Source organism: Corvus kubaryi, unplaced genomic scaffold (genome assembly GCF_017639235.1).
Source record: "Corvus kubaryi isolate FWS band 111438036 unplaced genomic scaffold, C.kubaryi_AGA036_p1.0 37357, whole genome shotgun sequence".
In the NCBI taxonomy this organism is placed as follows: Eukaryota; Metazoa; Chordata; class Aves; order Passeriformes; family Corvidae; genus Corvus; species Corvus kubaryi.
The window spans coordinates 12,713,825-12,734,608 of record NW_024581117.1 but is presented as its reverse complement, the minus strand read 5'-3'; the positions used below and the strand labels follow the sequence as shown (position 1 = coordinate 12,734,608).

Below are 20,784 nucleotides of genomic sequence, written 5' to 3'. Positions count from 1 at the left end.
TGAAAAGCCTACAATCAGATTTAAGATTTGTCAGAAAGCCTAAGGGAAAAGAATAAATAACCTGGTGTTTTATTTGCACACTTTCAGAAGCCTGCATGGACTGATGCCGCAGCTCTTTGTTCTCTCCCTCCCTGTTTCATCTGAAAATATAAACTTCAGCTTCTATCACAGTACTGGGAAACAACTGAAAGTTGATTTAAAGGTCTGAAATGACAAACATTTTAACTTACTCTAGATATCCAAGGCAGTAACTCACATCCAAGTTTGGCCTTGAGTTCATTATGCAGTGACATTTGTTTTAACAAGAAAGGAGGCTCTAGCTTTTATCACAGTGCCTCCTGGAGCGGGCAAAGTGCTTCCCTTGTACCTAAACAACATTCCAATAAATGAGAGTGAGGTTTTACTAACTTGGCTGAAGTCTCTCTGTAGTTACTTGCCTCAAGTGTGGTATTACAGTTATTAACTTCATTGTGCACATTACCTTTGCAGCTTAGGATGCAAAGAGGGAAATAGTTGCACTTGGCTTGCAAGATAAGGTGCAAAAGGCAAAGTTTAATGAAAAAGTGTGAAACCAAATTGCCAGGCAATGAATGCCAGCAGGACCCTGTTCTAGTTATTGCTGCCTACCTTCCAGTGCCTTCAGTACCTCTATGTGCCTTGCTATTCTCCTTGGATATGAATTTGACATGCTCTGTACCTGTGTTTGAGATAGACTAATGAAAAATGGCATCCAGTGAATTGTTTTGGTAACAGAAACTAGTTTAAATTTTTTAAAGTTATTAGAAAATATGAAAGAATTAGTAAAAAGTAAAATCAGATGAAAAAAAGTACAAGCAGAACATGGACCAGATTTTTATTGACCAACTTAAAACGCATCAGTGATAAGAGAGGAAAAATAGAAAAACAAAAAGCAAAACAAAAGACCACAAAGCCAGAAACAGCAAATAAGAGGTGAAATAAAATAATAGCAGCTCAAGAGAGAAAGAAAAGATATAAGATGGTAACTTCAAGATATGATATAGATAAAAAAGAGCTGGCAACTAAAGAAAATAGAAGAGGAATGAAAATATGGGAATAATAGGAAGAAAAAAGAGCAAGAGAAGTCCTTTTTAAAAATGACTGGTGGAAGAGACCCCACAACTATACCTGTTCTCTAAGTTCAATTTATCTTGAATTTCCCCTTACCAGCTTTTTTAACTTCCCAAAATATTCCCTGCTCCAACTCTCTGAACATCTTCCTGCTTAGGGCCACTAAGTTTCCAGGAGCTGAAGGGATTCTTATGGTGGCTGTTAGCCAAAAGCTATTTCAAGGCTGTCTGCATTCTGAGCACACACATATCCCATAATATCTTTATGGCTGTTGAAATACAAAGGGACACAGGGGTTTGGGGAAGGGAGAATTTGGAAATAAAAAGGAGTAAGGAACATAGGTGAAATGTGAACTTCCATATACCCATTTCCTAAATAGCTTCAATACCCATCAACAAGCTCTGCTGGTGAGTAACATGACATTCACCTGCTCCCAAGGCATTAAGCATTCCAGATCCATACAAACAGATGGGGAAACATATGAGCACATAAAGTTAGGGTTCAAACAGCTAGCAAATGCACAAGGAACTCCCCCTCTCCAACATTAAGAGTTATCCACGGCTAATTTTAAGCCATCCTGGTCCCCCATCAGAGCACCAATGACAGCCCCACAGAAAGGGCTGGAAACAAGAACAAGACAGGTCAGTATTTTGGGAAGAGAGAGGGAAAATCCCATGAGTTTATGCCTGTTTGGAAAGTGTTTGTGGAACTACAGTATCTGACAATTTAGGATTTGGCAATCTACTCATGCTTTTATACCACTGAATAAATCTTTAAAAGACAATTAACAGCATTCCTAAGGAGAAGTAACTACAACACAATGAAAAAGCATGTTGAGAGCAAAAGTAACTCTCTCTCAATCTGGTCTTTAATTCACCAGACTGGAGGAGATCTCAGACCTCCAGACCATGAGGCTTTGGTATACCCCGAGCTCTACAGCACCAGCGCAAAGGAGAGCAAACCACGCCAGTGCCAATTCTTTCATTACTGATGGAATCAGCCATGAAGTGCTTTAAACTGTTCACTTCCCTCCCTAAATCTTCAATGTTATGGGATCTCTGTGCCAGCCTGAACAAATGGCTTGCTTTAAGATGCTATAGAAGATTTATATGTTTGTGTATTTTCTAAACATTTATTTCAAAATACTTTAACCCTCCTCATCACTAGAGCAAGGCTGCAGCATCTGGTGTTCATTAAAACCAGGAAATTCCTGTTTTGCTCTTATGAAACTGTTGAGAGTTGATAATTGTTTTGGTTGGTTTTTTTTAAATTTAGCTTTGCATTGAGGTATTTTAGAAAACTCAAATAATAAATATGATTGAGCAAATTTTTTAAATCTGCTTATGCTAAATTCAGACATCAGTCTTCCGCAATTCAAAAAAAACAATCAGAAAATATTTATCAAATGTAACTTAATGAATTACCATGATGATACTTATTAGGTAGCATTTTGGACTCCTCAATTTAAAAGCTGTAATCCATATAACAGAAAAGCGATACAGAAGTTCACAAGTCATTTACTCTTGGTGCTTCAGCTTCATTACAGCATATTTTTTTCTACAAGATCAAGAAAGATTCCACATCTTTTACAGAACTTAATCTTCGTATCCTTGCTGAACCTTACTATGCACAGCTTGGCTGTAAATTTCAATACCTTTGTGTTTCAATTCAAAACAAAACATGGTGTATCCTTATTGATTTAGTATCAGTGGTGTCTAATTAGAAACTGTCAACAGCAGGGAGAAGAATGATACATTAAGCCCTAAGCGTTTCATGACAGATTGACCAATATTACAGCAAGAAAAGAAATGTTCTCCTAAAGACTGTTTTTCCCCTGTATTTGGAGGAAAGCTGTGAATGACCTAAGGCCACAACACACAGAATGCAAAGCTGCTGAAACTGCAGGCAAATTATACCGCAAAATAACACGAAAAATCTGGTATGTCTTGACTATGATCGGGCCCCGTGTAAGGCTGGGGTAAAACACTGTCCACCCATAGATGCTGCTCCCTCACGGAATGACTCAGGCACTCAGTTCCCAGCCAGGGAGACAGGCAGAGATAGCATGTTCTGAGTTCAAGTCCCCAGAGAGCTGGCCAGTTATTTGTTGCAGACTCTCCTCTCAATCACCAAATGTCATTAAGTGAAGCTAAGAGTATGTTAAACGCTTGGAATATTTCCCCCTATATAAACAGCTGCCATAGCTGCAAATGGAAACTTACAGAATTGCAAACAATTGGTATTAAGTGTAAACAGAACATATAAACTACACTTTATTTCACAAGAAATAGGAACCTCGGGGTTAAGGGGGTTCTTTGTACACATGCTGTAATTTACTATCTTAGGTGTATATATACACAGCTTAGCACACCAGAGCTGGCCACAGAGTACAAATCTCTACAAGAACTCTACAGCCACCCTGAAATCCACAGGCATTTGAAACACTTTTTTTAATAGCACAGCATATTGCTAAAATGTCTAGCTTACAGCCCATCACTATCTCACTATCTAAGGTTTCTTTTGGCATGAAGACTTTCCAGGATAATCATTCCCACTGCAGATACACTCAGTATGCCCAGCTGTAGTATGTGTTCCCTTTCCTCAATTTTTATCAGCTCGTAACTCTCAGCTGTTTAATTTCCCTTAGTATTCAAATTTGTTCCATATACTGATAGAGCTTCACCACGTTACCTTCCACTTGAGGTCACCAATAAAGAGGTTAAATTAATCTACTTTAAACCTGCATCTCCAAGTATCAATGCAGAAACCCAGCCAAACCCCTCTCTTACCCCTCTTTTCTTGGCCTTTCATACATGCTTTTTCATCTTCAGAACTAAGTCCATTTAAATTAGGGAAAAAATTGTGCAGGCACCACTTTATGTTCTTTTCTGTCCTTGGAAGAAAAACAAACTCTCATGCCTGAGTTTCCTGAGGAGCTTTAGGTGTGCATCAATTCATTGCACCTCAGGCACAAAGTACACAGAACTCCTCAGGTCTGCACTGAGACCTTGTCACTCTTGCATTGCTATAAATGTTAGTCCCACATATTAATGCCTACATACATAACACTGGCATTTTTCCGAATCTTAATTCCTTCTCCAATTTTCCCCCCTTAAGTGAGAATCTTTTTCCACACAAGTGGGGATAAGAAAAAATGAAATCAATTTGGACTTCAATACCATGTGGGAAAGTACTTCAGAGACAATCTCACTTTACACCATAAAAATTTTATTAATCCTGCACCTTTCTAAAGAGATCAATTTTCTTCCCATGAGATGTTATTCATTTTCTAAGGGTTAACCCACACCTCCACCTATACATTATGTACATAACAGAGAAATTATCTGAAGTTAACGCTCTTGGATTTAATATGGATCAGCCTGAACAGAAGAAACATATGCAACGTTAAAAATCACTCCCAATTTAATTTTTTTGTGCAGAAGACAAATTAAGTGATGCTTTCAATCAGTCACAGTTATGACTCCTTAAGAACAGAGCAAGAAGGTTTATTTCAAAGAGAGATGTTCCAGACTGCACACTCAGTTCACACGAATAGGCTGGACTTCCAAAAGAAGCATAATTTAAAACATAATACTGGTCATTCCTAAGAAACAGCTCCACTTAGGTTTCTTGGAGAACTCAAAACAGCGTGCAGGCTGTCCCTGTCAGGGACAGAATGAGTATTTACTGCTCTGCTGGGCTTGGCCAACACTCATCTTTGTACTCTACAGAAACAAACATAAAACTACACAGAACACCCACTCATCTAAAATGTTACCAGAAACACCAACTTTGGCTGCTGTAAAATAAAGAAACTGTTCTGATTAGATACAGAATTATACAGCAGAAGGCACACATGCTTAATACATTAAGTACAACAGTATTGATTAAATAAAGTACCCACAGAATTGCAAGCTCCTTAAAATGGCTTTTATATATCAAACACCTATATAAAGCCAAGATAACTTCAATGTGAAATTTCTATAAGAAACAGTAGACTGAAATGAAAATACTTCAGATGACCAGTATTGATGTGTGACTAAAAATCCAATTCTTTATTCTGCAGTTTTACTACTCCAACAACTAATCCCACCTTGTAAGAACAAAATAAAATACCTTTTTTCGATTTTGCTCCAATCTTCAACTTTGATGGCCAAGCAATCTGTGTATTTGTTTCTTCCATAATCTATTAAAAAGAAAGCATTTTCAAAAAATTAAGTTTTTGTTTTTCTCCTGCAAAGGCATAAGTTCATTTTCTGAAAATACGATGTTTACCATTTCTAAATCTGTTGATTATTATTACTTTTAAATAGCACAAGCCATTAACTGCTTCTCTGGTTTTCCTGAGAACTTTCATCTGTCAATAAGTGTGGCTGAGTTCTGATCATCCAAAAGAATTCCACAGAGCAAACCCAAGATGCTTAACAGCTTCCGTGAAGTTCAAATGACCTGTAATAGCTACAGCAGGCTCTACTTCCATCTCAGAGGGAATTTCAGACCTTTACAATTCAACACAAATATTTCTTTGGTTACCTTAGAATGGTTTTTAAGTAAAGCCTATCAAATTTAAATCGAGTCTTTCAAAGTCTCTGTAAGTCAAGATATATTGATTTGCCTCACCTTTACCCAAAAGCAGCTTTTCATTATAAGCTTATCCAGACTCCAGAATTTTTACTTCTTTGTTTAGCAGATCAGAGCAGGCATTTGACAGCATTTATTTATTATGACACAGTGTGCAACCTATCTGTCCATCTCCAACCAGCCAACAGGGAAAAGCTGTGCACACACTCCTATACTGTGAAAACCATGCAGTCATTCAGCTCAGTGTCAACTCTCATTCTGTTGCTGCCTTTGGCTCAGTGAAAATTCCACCAGCCCTATTACAGGCATATTGTACTGAAATTTCATCCTGGCACAGAGCTACAGCGCTTCACAAACCCATTTAGTAGTAACACAGGAGAAGGAACTGGTTGACTTCAGATATATGAATGGAAATGCAGCTCCTAGAAATGCTGGGCATGTCTACTGAGACTAAAGGACTCCCCTTTTATATTGAGATCTCACCAACAAGCATGATGAGCTCATACCTCTCATCCCACTTGAGATGGAATGAAAAAAATTAAAATGTCAAAATAATTAGCAAAGCCACTTCCAAGAAGAGAACTAATGCATTAAGAAAACAGCTACCATACCAGTAAGTTTTCCATAACAGTGTAATTCAGAACTAAGGCAGATTTCTCTAACAGTTCTTAATTCTTATCTTCTACCTCCAAATCCCAAGGACACAACAATTTCCAGATTAGTACACCATATGGAAAAACTGAAAGCGTCAGCCAGACTTCATTATACTATATTTTTAGTTTCAGCAACTATTGCATAATAAGTTACAGCTGAAATAAAACATTTTCAGGAGGGTGAAATTCTACCAGAAACATATATATACTTTTCACCATTTTTCAATCCAGATGTGAAAAAAGCTATTTCAAAGAATTCACTTGTCTCTGATAATAGGCTTTGGGCCAGGGTTTTTTTTTTTTTCAATTGTGCAACAGGCAGTGAAATACATACAAAATTGGAAGGCACTAGCTAAAAGGAAAAGGGAGATGCTAAAACAAAGAATGGTGTAGGACTGAGTTACAGAAGATCCAACATGAAAGGAACCACAAGAGAGGAGATAGAAGAAGAATGCATGCCATTCAAGACAAGTGTTACATCTCACCCGGCCTTTACGCTCTCAATAAAGGTTGGAGACTTCAGTCTTAAAAGAAATTAAATCCTCCCTGTTTCTTACGCTAAACTAAAATAAAAGGAAAGCCCACAACTTCAGAGATGCACATTCTGGGGGCATATGAGAAAGATGCATATGAGATCTTCAAAAGAAAAGCAGTCTGACTGCCAGCCACTGAGATTTGGCTATCTAATATCCTTAAGCTCTTTGCAGAATGCAATGCTAAAAATTGCCACACTGGACCCAAAAGAGAACTTAGTTTGGTCACTACAAAGACAAGTTAATCTCCTGTCTTAGTAAAAAAAAAAAAAAAAGTCAGTATGCATTTAAATGAAGTACATTTGCTGAAGTATCAAAATGCTCAGTCTGTGCTGGCTTTCAACTCCAGGCTGTTAACTTTACAATAAACCAGGGCTTTCATAGGAACTCTTAAAAAGAAATTAAATTACACCACTTACTTCTTAAAGCATTATTGTATTTAATTTACTATTTATGTATTGTATTTATTATAACAGCAGAGCACCACAAAGAAAACAAGGAACTAAGCTTTTACTAGAGCACTTAAATTTGAAAGTAAAGATGATACTGAAAACTCCGTAGATCACTGTTGCATCAACTTTTTTGTTCAGTTTTACCATTCAAACCCAGGCAGTTTTAAGTGCCAAGATTTTTTTTCCTGAAATAAATTTGGAATCATTCCATGAAAACCTCAAGTGCATGTTGCAGTGGAACAGCTTTACTAGTGAAAGCTCAGTGTTATGCCCCATACCCTGAAAACAGGGGTTCTGCTCTCATATGAACAAAAAAAGAGAACTCACAAGTACTCCAGCTATAATGCATGTGTTCCAATTGTATAAATACTTGAGTTACATAACATTTAGAGGAAATTCAGCCTAGGGATGACTCAGAGTTCATGATCTCTGCAGAACAGCACCTCTGCATAGCTTCCCTTATTTTCATATAAAATAAGAGACAGAGTGAGTACTAATCAGTGCTCTCCTGGCCTTGAGGGATCAACTGACCACAGGGATCAGGCATATCTGGCAGCAAGGTTTAATATCCTAGTAAATAACCTCAAGCTTCTTCTCAAAATGAGGGAAAACATAAGAAATTGTCTTTCTACAACTTTCCTTCCTCCCCTTTCCCCAAGTGTAATTGTATTGTTTATGAGCCAAAATATGTAAGCTATTCTCAGTGGAGAAAAAACAGAAGAGGACAAAACACTGGAAGACACCAACAAAACAAATCAGACTGTACTCTGACCCTGAAAAAAACTGGCTCTAGTTGCAAATCATTGGGCCTTCAAGACAAAAAAAAGTCTAACTGTAAAGCAGCTGGAAGACAAGCTTTTGGCTTCCTTGTATTCCAGCTTGAAAAGTTTACAGTTTAAGCACTTTGGGGAGTTTTTACATTAAGACAGTAAGAAATGATTTTTTTTTTTTTTATGCTGTATTTTTTGTTTAGCTGATTTTGGATGGAAACTGGAATGTCCTGAATGCAACAGAACCAACCAACCAAAACTCCCCCAAAGCCCACAAGTATTTCAGAATTCAAAGGAAATACTTTACACACAGTAGATGAACAAGAACAACATATATAACAGACCTTTCTTCATTTAAAGCAAGCACATTAAACCAAAGTATTATTCTTTATAGTTAGTGTTGGTAAGTTACCTATTTCTGACCTTTCCACCTTTGGGATTTGGGTACCTTGGCCTTTTCTGGCTCAGTTATTAATCCCAGTGAAAGGAAAAATGGGTCAGACAGGAATCTGTATCTACTACTGGGTTTCTGCAATTTCCCAGCCTGAATTCCTTCCCCACTTTCCCTCCTTAAGTGAGATTCTTTTTCCACACAAGTGGGGAAAAGAAAAAAATGAAATCAGTTTGGACTTCAATACCACCTGGAAAAGTACCTCAGAGACAATCTCACTTTAGACCATAAAATTGTTATGCCCAGACTCTGAATACTTGGTTTCACAGACTTTAGGTGCTCATCTTGCCTCTTCAGCTTTCAGAAAAGTCGTCTTAGTCCCCTTGGCTTGTATGCACCAACAGCTGTATAAACAAGTTTATTCTTACTGTTTATTTGAATCATGGAATATAACTTATATGGAAATTTTAAATATATATATTTCCATAGGAGCAGGAGAAGACCTGATGGGAAGAGTCACAGCAGACAAGTGACATTCTGCATGGGGTGATCCTTAGCTCTTCCTCTTGCAATGCATAAGGGGTGATGCAGCACAATCTGAGAGGATGACTAATCCCTGAACATGACTTTTGGCAGCAAGAACAGAGCAATGGGTGTAGCTGGAACCAGAATTATTACATTTAATGGTTTTTTGTTTTTTTTTGGTTTGGAGGGCAGGAGAAAGCAAGGCAAGAACAAGGATGGGAAGGAAGAACAAGACAAAAGAGGGTTGTGTGAAGTTACCCATTGTGAGTTCCAACTCCAAAACTGGTGAGGCCAGAGGAAACACTTGTATTGCCAGAGCACATCAGTGGGGCAGCATCAAGTACTACTGATTTGGTGAGGAAATTTGAGGAAAACAAGGAGTTAAATAAGAGATTACAAAACTTAGCCCAAGGCCTGGTGCAAGTATGTAGCTCTTATGGAAGTCTGGCCAACATTTGGGTACAGCAATGGATTCACATCCCAAGCCCTGTTGTGGTTTCTTTTCCCCTGAGGTGATCTCCATAAGGAATTCCAATCAAGAATTCACTGTTTGTCACAGCTACTACTCCAAGTTAGACAGTACAGCCTGACTCCACAGTGTTAGCACTAATTCTGCAGGTGAGGACAAGGGCCTGTTCCTGAGGAGCAGCAATGACACGTGGCCCCAGGCCCCCACACATTCTAGACTACACTACCCAGAATTTCCAGCCCGTGCTTCTGCATGGCAAAGAACCTCATCCCCTATGCAGAGTGACATCAGATCCAAAATCAAAACCAAAAAACACAGAGAATTCTTTAGCAAATTTTTTCTTACTTTAGACTGTCAATACTGATAGCACACATGTAAGTGTGAACTGTTTAAAGTACACAACCCAACGATGCACGAGGAGGACAAGCACCAAACTCCAGCTGTGTGTCTGTACAGAAAGGAGCAGTAGGACAACAGGGCTTTCCCACACCCAAGGACACGAGTGCCTGTGTGTCTTCAAGGCAGGGCTCCTGATTTTCCCATTTTATACTCCAACTGTCAGAAACCCAGACCCATTTTCAGAAAAGTACCTGCAGGTGACTGCTTGGCTAGTCCTCCTTCCCTAATTTCACCTGTCTAGGAAAAGTGTAATATGCCATTATTTTAGATGATACCCTATGGAATAAGCAGTGTGGATAAGGATCAATACTCTCACATATTTTTTTGTCCACTGCAAGTCATTTGCTTCAATACTGCAGGAAATTGATCATCACCTACTCAGTTGTCCACCTCTATTACACTGATTTTTATTTCAAGTTTTTATTAAATGCTAAAATAACTATCAAAAAACATTAAAGTGTTTCTGATTGACATATAAAAAGGGAATAGAAGGAAAACTTGCCTGCTTCCCATTCGCATACTGCTACCCAGCTTCATGTCAAGCTAAGCAAAACACCAACATGCTTCCCTACAACTTCTCATGGCCAATACTTTTGTGCAGACAGACTTCCACAGAGCACTGAACAGGCTGTTTTGTTGTTAAGGACTAATCCTAGCCCCTACTGACTCAACAAATTCACCATCTTCACAAGGTATTCACAGCTATTCCTAAAGACCTTATCAAGAGCTAAGGCAAGCATGTGCAGGATGAAGAGGTTTTGAAACTAAAATGAGAGGTCAAGGTTAACATCATAGGCAACGTATTTATTCATAGTTTTGATCAATGGGTATCAAAACTCATATACTAATGAACAGATTAAATAGAAAAGCAATAAAGGCAGCAGAGTAAAAAACATCACCTTTACAACTCAAACTTTCAGGTTTACACATAAAAGCCCTAAATCACTAAAGATGGAATTGGGAAAGCTGCCTATGTGGCTATGGCTTTGGAATTTTTATTGTTTCCCTTTCCAGTAAGGGATTTTTAGCCTAGAAGGGGTGAGAACACATGCATGTATGCATATGCACACTGCATCTTTTTTAACCTTCACTTCACCTGAAAAGAACTGAGATGATTCTTAAAACAAGGGTCTTGTTTAAGCAAATATTGCAGTATTGCTGCTGCATCCAAAAACTGCACTAAGTGAACCTTCTGCAACAATAACATTTACAGATCTTTGTACTTAACAAATACAGCAAATAAAGTTAAGTGAGAGTAAAAATCAATCAATCAAATGCTCTTACCTATGAAGAAACAGTGAAGCCCTTCACTTGATTTGAATGTGTTGTTTACTCTCAATGGAAATATTAGTCAAAGGTCACAGGTAACACTTTCGTTTTAAATAAATGACAAAGCATAGTCAAAACCAAAAAAAAAAAATACTTAAGCATGCAAAACAATGATCTATAAAAGTATTTGTCTGAACAGCATTAAGAATTTACACAATACAAAAAAATTCTAAGAAAAAGTATCACTGAAAAATGAAGTCCCCACAGAACACTGTTAGAATACCAACATGCATCTACCTCTCCTCTCTGAAAGCAAAATCAGCAATTCTGTTCCTTACAAGCCAGAAACCCAGTGTATGTTCTTGACTTGTATCATTCTCATACTTGTCTCCTCTTTATTAATTTTTTTTTCCCCCAAGGTAAAATGTACAAAAATTTCTGAGAAGGAAATCCCTCCTCTATTTTAAGGGAGGGTTTAACTCTCAGAATTAAAAGCATCAAGCACCTCAGCTGAGACTACGGTGACAAACCACTTAACCACTCCTTCTCTGTTGCTTTACAACGCAAGAGATCTTGCACAGTGTTAAGTATAGCAATAAAGTGGCATAAAGTTGAACTTTATCAACTAAAACTTCATATTACAGGTCAAATCTCAAGACAGCACCCATTGTAACAGAAGCAGCACAGAGGAAACTAGAGATGAAATGAAAAAAATAAAAATCCTTGTAATTACTCCATTACTTTAGCAGAACAGCCACTATACTGCAGATGGGACAAATGCCATTTTCCACAAAACCGAAGCCTTCCCACCACTTAGCTCTGCCTGAACCAAGCAAAAAGTTAAGTAAGCATTCTTGATTTACCTTTTTAGAGACACTGATCCAACCCAAACAGTCCCCTTTCCACTGGGTGGGGTTTTGCCAAAAGGGAGACAAATGTTTCAATCCCAAGATTTCCTGCAAATGTTAACTTCCACTGACATTCTTTCAGCCCTCTAATCCACACTGCCCTCTCCAAGCAGTTGCTTCCTCTTCCCGGGAAACTAAATGAGAGGAAGCTCAATGTAAATTGGATGCCAGCATTCCCATCCCAGCCAGGCACTTGAAGCCAACTCTGGAAACGTATGGCCTTAATATATCCTTGTCTCATGCTATGAGCCAAGCTCTCCATCAAGAGGTTATTTTAATGCTAGTGCAGATACTGATTTCCACCCAGAAATCTGGAATGTGTGGAACCAGTTCCTGCAGCTCCAAACTGCTCCTGTGGTTGAAACAGAGACAAGACCCATGATAATGTCTGATCACCACCAGCTCACGAGGTCTCACCACCAAGATAAATAACACGGGGAGAAACCGAGAGCTGAGTGGTTGCCATCAGAAATGGAAATACAGCCCTAGGGGAACTACAGTTACAAATAGCAGCTTGGGAATAGTCATGGCTGAAGACACATGGAAAGCCCTTCAGAAGTTACTCCTGAACAAGAATAATAATTAGCTTGAGACATCTTAGTCTCAGGTCAATGATTAATATTTTTAATGCCAGAAAATGCCCTAAGCCCCTTGCATTTGAAGCTCTAAATACATTTCATGTTCAGAGATTAAAATGGAAGACTGATCAGTGTTCAGTCTGACCTGCTGCAGACAGAAAATTAGCTTTTAAATAGGTTTATTTGTATCAGAATATTCCAGCTATTCTTACAAAATGCATACACCAACACTGTGTGAATATATTCACATGTAAGAATATTGCAAAAGTTAGGTTTGTCCCAGATCAGCATAACAGGTATGTTTCAAAGATACAAGAGAAAACACAGGATGTTGCAAACCAAGCTCTTTTATTGTCTCAGATAAGCAAACAGGACTTGAGGAAGTTTCCTTGCTGCCTTTGTTGCCAGAGCCTCCTAAACAAATAAGAAGTAATGCACATTCATTAATAACTATTGCATAGAGGATATTAACAGAAATATGATTACAGATGCAGTTAGATATACCTGCGTTTCACATCTTCAAATAATTGCAGGGGGGTTGGTGGTTTTGTTTGTTTTTGGTGGGTTTTGTTTTCTTTTGCTTTTTGTGGGGTTTTTTTGTTGGTTTTTGTTTGTTTTCTTTTTTAGAAAAGAAACTACTACTGTTTCCAAATACCTGTACTGAAAGATCAATTGTTTTTAAAGGATGGTTTCACCACATCATGCTTCCAAAATGGCCTCAGTAACTCCTGAGGTGCTAATCATTTAATAAAACTCGAAGCTACAGTTTAAGCATGTTACATGTAAGGACAGGAAGGAAAATGAAGAAAAGAAACCACTAGTCTTTCTTTATACTCCAAAGCTCCTAATAATTACCAGAAGAGATTTTGGTACACACATGAAACATTTGCCCAGTTGCAACTTCACAACTCCAAGCACACTTGTCTCCTTCAGGGAATAACAGAGTCTGCAGTCAAGAGAAACATGAGCACTTAAATAGACTTTCTGCCTAAATCCAGAGATACCTTAAAAACCCCCAAGTATTGGCAACTGGGCAAATGCATACAAACACCACTTCTGTTTGCTTAAAAAAGGTACAAAAGAAACACAAAACACAAAACAAAAGAATGTCAAACACCTGGGAACAGTAAAACACACAAGTTACAGCTGGCTGGTAGTATTTTGCACTTCTCACTCTGCAAATGAACTCTTAAAAGCCAGGAAAGCCAGAGCTGAGGAGCCCCTCCAGGCATACTCCCAAAGCCCCTACCATGTACCCACTGAATAATACTGAAATGAAGCACGTGGATGTGACCTGGAGTCAAGCACTTGTGCAGAGCACCATGAGTGCATCACTTCCAGTCACTACCTTCTGCATGTGCAGTCCCACGTCAGCCCAGGAACTCCACCCAAATTCCTCTAAAGCCATGGTCTTCATCTATCACCCACCCTTCTGCTCACAGTCCCTTGAGAAGGCTACAGACACACTCTTGTCCTGAGAAGTTTCACAGTGAAAGATTATCATCAGTGTCAAGAATCCCAAGTGTTGAAAGAAAAAGAATAAAACCCAACTTGATGACGAGAGAGCTAAAAGCAAACCAAAATGATGCATTAAATTCCTCTCTGTCCACACGGCCGACCCTCACCTGTTTTGGATTACAAACTCTTCAGGAGAGAAACTCACCACCTTCTTACCTTTTATATAAGAGTGCCCTGCGTATCTACAGTGCTACATAAATTATCTGTTCCCTGGAACAATGTCCTGGGCTTTGCTGGGGAAAGGGCCTTGCTTCCCATGAGGCGTGAACCAGATGTTGTGGAACTTGGTGGAAAAAATCCACCATCAACCAACAATGGACTTTGGATCAAGAACATGTAATAACTTCATATTATGTATTCCTCTCACAGAATAAATTAGAACAACAATTTAGAGAGCAAGGTCCACAAGGATCTTTTACATAAATAGTATGTAACACAACAGCAAAGCAATCCGTGTTTATTTAGGATTACCTGTCATTGAAATGCAGATCCGAGAGCTCTACAGAGAAAACTATGCCGTTATTGACTTATTTTTTGCTAAATTAGTAGCTCCCAGTGATTTTGAAAAATCCTCATTAGATGATGTTAGCTTTTCCCTCATCTGAAGCAGTACTAAAACTTCGAAATATTAGAAGAAAGTATGGTAAAGTCTTCAGACTTTTAAAAATGACACTACCAAAAGACATTTATCTACTTTTCACTTGAATTCGGGACCAGAGGAAGGGACACTTCATCACCAGACCTTCCCTGCCACCACAGAAATACTAGCTGAATTTCACCAAGACTTGGGGCTTATTCTGCAACTGCATTATATGTGCTTATTTCTGCTAAAATGCTCAATGAAATAATGCATTTTGACATTTACATTGTTATTAAACTCTGAAAGTTGATAGGAACAGTTCAGATCCACTGAGATTCTGCATAATTATGAAAATTCAAGTAATACTGCTTTCTCACATGTTTCAAGACCAGCAAAAGGCTGCTTAGCATCAAATCCCTGTATTAACTTAACTTCCTTTAAAAACTTCTCTGCATCTTAACAAACCAGGCTGAGTCCCTGCCAACCCCCCAGTCCCAGCCTCCTCTCTCCATCCTCCTGGTCTGCATGCCTTGGCATATGGAATCACATTCCCGAATTTTTGCCTTGCCATTTGTCATTTCAACATTCATATGAAAACTTCTTCCACCTCACACACACTTCCACCCAAGAGCTAACCTCAGCACACTAAGGCTAGTTCATCAGAATACACCAAACATAGCATTATTTATGCAAATAATACCCTCAGGTTCTACACGTGTCCCTTCAAGGATGCACTTCCCCCTCCCTGTTCCACTCAAAATCCTACCAACTAATGTCCTGAAGTCTCACTTTCAGAACTGCTTTAAAAAATGCCTTTGCTGCAGTTTTGAGTTCATATGGAATTTCTGAAAGTGTCCCGCTGCCTTCATTTGCAATGTGTTTCCAATGCTACAAATCACTTTCTTCCTCACTGCAACAACCTGAAACACATGAAACGAGTCTTCATTTTACCTCCACATACTCTGCCTTACTCATTTCACATGAGAAAGGAAAAGTTTAACTCTGATTAAAGGAAATTGTGCAGACAGAGACAGTGAGTAAGCTTATGAGCAACTGTCCAAAGATTTCTTCCAACAAAAGAGAACTCAAAGGAGATAGTTTCCATCTGGTTTTATTAGCTGTAGTATTGTGTGTATGTGCTTAAAAACTTCAGAAATCTACACTGTGGAGTTGCTGATACTGTAAGAAGAATGCCAGTTAAAATGAAGCAGCTTTAACCCATTGCAACACCCACACTGTGCCTATATAATAATTATGCACAAATATGACAAGATCTAAGTGCCGAGATAGCCACTTGGATGAGTGTGGATATGTAGTGCACTCATTCACGTGCTTAAAGTTTAGCCCATTTTGCTTTCCTATTAAAGGCAACACAGTATTTTCTGCTATTACACTAATAACTAATTGTAAGGTACATCATATCTACAGTAAATAATCGAGTAATCAAATCCATGCATCAGAAAGACAAGCCACTCCAGAAGAAATATTTTATCCACATCTTTAAGAATTATGAGCAGATTTATTCAAGTGAGAAAAATCACTGTGGAAAAATGAAGAATGTGCAGAATGAAGCATAGGCTACTATGGCTTAGCTTTGTTTCAGCAAGTAAAAAATCCCCAAGCATTTTGATAAAATCCTAAGGAGGAACTATTGACATACTCTCCCTTGTGCACACCAATATCAGACAGATAAGCACAAGTATCACATTTGGAAAAAACTCTCATTGTCAGTCAAGAACAACAGAAATCTGAAAACCCAAACATTTTGGCAGCATATATACTCCTCCTCACCAGCCTTTATCAAGGCATCCCACAGTCACATGCAACCTTTCACATCTTCCTGTTTGGAAGTACTACTTAAAATTATACGGAAAACAGGAAAAATACAGCAAACTACTTCAATGCAGAAGTCAAAAAGGAGTTTCAAGGCATTTCAACATACAGCATCAAAGTTTACACTGTCTTCTCTGTACTAAAGACAAAACAGCTCTTATTAATTTTTTATTAAAATTTTTTCTTAGCCTGCAGCACACAGATTTTCATTAACATAACTCATAAATAATGTTCTTTACACTATTATTGAAAAAAAAAAAAAAAGACCAACCCCTCCTCCCCCCAATACCATGCTGCTTTGTAAAAATAATTTCCAAGTCATTACTCCTGACCATGTTCCTCTTTGTAGTTTAGTTGCTGCAGGACTACTTTTTCCAGTCCTTCCGTGCCTCTGTCCAACCACAAACTTTGTTGAATCATTTTGTGGATTGTGCATTTCTTTCTTAAAAGGCCTTTGCATTTCTCAACCAAATATTTATGCTTTCAACAATATCACAGTAAGTTGCAAGTCAGTTTTTTAATAATAGGATGCAGCATTTATCCACAAATAAAATCCTTAAGACCACCTCACAACATCTTCTGGGTTAACCCCCACTATTAAACATTACAAATGTTCATCATGCATATTTTAACATTTTCAGTTAAAGAATTGCTAAAACTCTTAAATTGTTTTTCTGCATGGATAACAGTAGCATAGACCAAAGAGAACCCATTTCTCATCTCATTCCATGTGTGGCTGGTGGCAAGGAGACACTTTAAATGACAAAATAATTTTTTAAAATTGGTCAGTACAGTGGAAACTGCACATGAAGTTTAATTAGTTGATCACATGCATGAGCAATAGGTATATGTTTTGCCCTCTAGTCTGGTGCTGTTATAGAACTGAAATATCTTTCTTACCTTCTGAAAAAAGTCTTCCCCACTTTTCCCTTTGCCCTCTGCAGCAGCTGTAAAACAAAAGCAGGATCTGGTTACTAAATACACAGGAGAAAATTTGCAGGCTTACATATAGAAATCCTCAGTGAGTACACGCTACTGTAAAATAACAACTCTGGGTAATTTTTTCTCATGCAATAAAGATTTGTCAACAACTGAGTAATACGCAGACAAACCTTTTACAAGTCACTTTCCATGGCTGAAGTCTGAAGCGTTTGTATTTGCGTACTGGAGCTCTAAAATACTGATACATATTTTAGTTACAAAATACACATGGTCTAAGTGGAACAATTTAGTCACACTGAGTACTTTGCCCTCCAATTCTACCAACAGCAGGATCAAAAGAAAGCTAGGAGGGCACAAGACTCGCTGTATCAAATACCACATTATGCAGGGATCTCAAGAGCAAGACCTGGATTATCTCCCACTTGTATTTAAACCCATAACTGTAAGTTTAGTTAATGCAAATTGCTGCACTTAAAATGATACAACTGTTTGCATATAGCTTATGTTGTAGTTCAGCTGTGTTGAACTAGCAACCAGTTCAAAACACAGTAGCTCAAACTGATTATGAAGAGGATAACTTCCTTTTTCCTGGAGAATGGGATGCCTTCAAAAAGAACTCCAGGTGCAGAAAAAAGTTTCCTGGATGGTACAGGATTACCGAAGCAACTTATACTGATGATTGTTCTGTATTTCTCATGTACAAAACAGACCCCTTGAACTAACCCCATTACTCTGGCTTCAAAGCTATGCTTCAACTACTTAGTTCTGCCCACTCCTCCAATTACATAAGCAATTCCCAACTCTTAAGAAACTGTTAACTCAGCTAATGCAATGTAATAGCAAATCCAAGTGAGCAGATACAGCCTGGAGGCACGAGATGACTTCTCCTAGCCCAGAGGAAGCACTGCCACTACATGTGAAACAGGCTTCTCAAAATCTCAATAACACCACTTAAATACCACAGAGAAAGAGTATACTAGCAAGTTTTATCTAGAACAGTTCAGAAGTTCATGATTCAGCTCCAGTGTCACCAGAGCAGAGGAAGAGAACGACGCCCATCAAGCGTTCATCTTGCTGCAGGGCAATTCCAGACTCCCCAGTTCCACAAGTCTGAGCAAACAAAGCCCTGCTTGCCTTCAAAACCCATAGGTGCCTGTACGAGAAGAGCACACTGCTGCATATTTCACCAGAACAAGGTTTTCTGGAAGCAGAGAAAACAGCTGGGGAAGATTTGTTTTCCAGATTTACAAGCTAATGATATGAGCAGAAAAAACACAACTTCCTTGAAGCAGCCCCTTGATAGGTGCACATTGCTTGACATGATTTCCATTAACTCAGGAATAGCTACAAAATGCTTTTGGGAAGCGAGGAGTACCACCACTCTATTTCAAGTGGAACATGGGACCAACATGCTTTTAATCAGAGGGTACAGGAGATAAACTGGAGATGAGAACGTGACAGATGTGTGGCTGAAGTTGCAGTTATGAGAATAAACAGATTTTGATCCAGCTGCAAATGCACGATTTCCAAACTGAATACAAGCAAGAGATGGCTTAAGATAATAGCAGTGATGCTCTGCAGGACATTAAAGTGGAATGCTGACAAAGTGGATTCCAAGCTTTTTACTGTAGGTTTATTTTTAATATGAATCATTCTGGTGACCTGATTTACAGCTTGGCCCCACCAACAACTGATGGCACAACAGATAGAATCCAACAAGTACGGACAAAGTGGGAAAGAATAGGGAATGAAAACATCCCAAAATGGCTTCACAGGAAAAAAAAAAACCACAACAGGAGAGACAAGAGGAAAGTTGGAGCAAATGGCACTTCAGAAAAATCTTTAGTTAATAACTAGTAGGTTTAGTTATTATTGTTTCATCAAACTATAAAGACAGTTTTCATTAGAGCTTTTCAGCACTAATAAGATGCTTTATGATACCCCATTTGTCAGGTCTCATGATATCTATGAAAAGGCAGGGAAGACTGTATGGTGGTTTTTGGAAAGAGACTGAAGTTGAGGGTCTGTACCTCAAAACAGTTCTTCAGATGAAGAGAGATAATGCAGTCTGTTGGTATTTTGTCACTTTGTGTCCAAGATACAGCATTATTAAATCCAGGAAGAGGTATGCCTCTGATCATATCTCATTTTTCTATATTAATCTAGTCATTACCATCTCCATTATGCATTGAATTAATAAAGAAAACACGCTCAGAATTGTGGCTTATTGTGTTACACTTAGAATGATATATTTCACTATAAAAGAACAAAAAAATGCCTAAAAACTTGAAGATAAACTACACAAATCAACGTATGCTTCCTTTTAGGTCAGCTATTTTCCAGCTATTGCCTCCCTTTTCCCTCCTTTCTTTTATGATATAACTCTTGGTACTAATTACCTACTTACTTCTTCATTTTACTTCCTAAATTTCCTCTTGTTTTTATGAGGAGCAATTACAGTTAAGAGAATTTACATTCTATCAGTAGTTTATGAATTTTGTGATGCTACCCACAATCACCTACATCTGCATCTATGTTTAGTCCCAAACAAAGTACCTATATTTAAGAAAGCTTGTAACATCTGTCTGAAATGTTTATGATTCATGTGAAATTACCTTGAAGCCTTTCTGCTCTCCCAAGTAGGAAATACAGTCCTAGCACTTCTGAAAACAGCAGGAATAGCCAAAGCCAAGAGGAAATTTACCCATTTCTTTTATAACTGAAAGGCTAAACAGATTCTGCTAAAGCAAGACAAAACCAGCATCTTTTGTAGGGAAATGGGCAAGAGAAGCATTCCAGAATTAGGAAATTTATGCAGAAGCCATTAAAATGCAAACCATTTACAGTGTTCTCTATAAGCAGATGCAATTTAGAGAGTCATTGAGGTTTACCTCAAATCAGATAAACTGAGATAAAAGCAAACTTGAATTCGTGTTTAGGAAAAAAATCTCCTAGGTCATCACACCCCAAGATCAACTTTTCTAAACAAATCTTGAGAGTATTAACCCCGACTCTCAAAATAAACTTCAGCTTTGAAATATCATATTAAGAAGCTCACAATATTTACATCTGACAGTGCACTCTGGCAAATTATTTTTGTAATCTTAATGATAATAATTAGAGTTTTAGTATAAAATCAGGATTTATTCAAAAAGCAGTAATTTTTCAACTTCCCAAACCCCCAAGACAACAAGCCTTTGTGGGAGGCTGAGGGGGCCAGCAGTGCAGGGAAGGCACAACAGAACCCATCCCTACTAAATTTGAAATAAATTTTCAGATTTTAAAGGACAAAGT

General features: G+C 38.1%; 1 protein-coding gene across 1 annotated transcript in view; it reads right to left on the bottom strand.

Moving 5' to 3' along the window:
• The window catches only part of BICC1 (BicC family RNA binding protein 1), a 91,365-nt gene that overhangs the window by 40,378 nt on the left and 30,203 nt on the right, over positions 1-20,784 (bottom strand). The window contains exons 2-3 of the mRNA XM_042033554.1: positions 17,449-17,495; positions 5,206-5,275 (exon numbers count right to left, since the gene is read on the bottom strand). Coding sequence (XP_041889488.1) covers positions 5,206-5,275; positions 17,449-17,495 — 117 coding nt within the window. The remainder of the gene's footprint in view (positions 1-5,205; positions 5,276-17,448; positions 17,496-20,784) is intronic.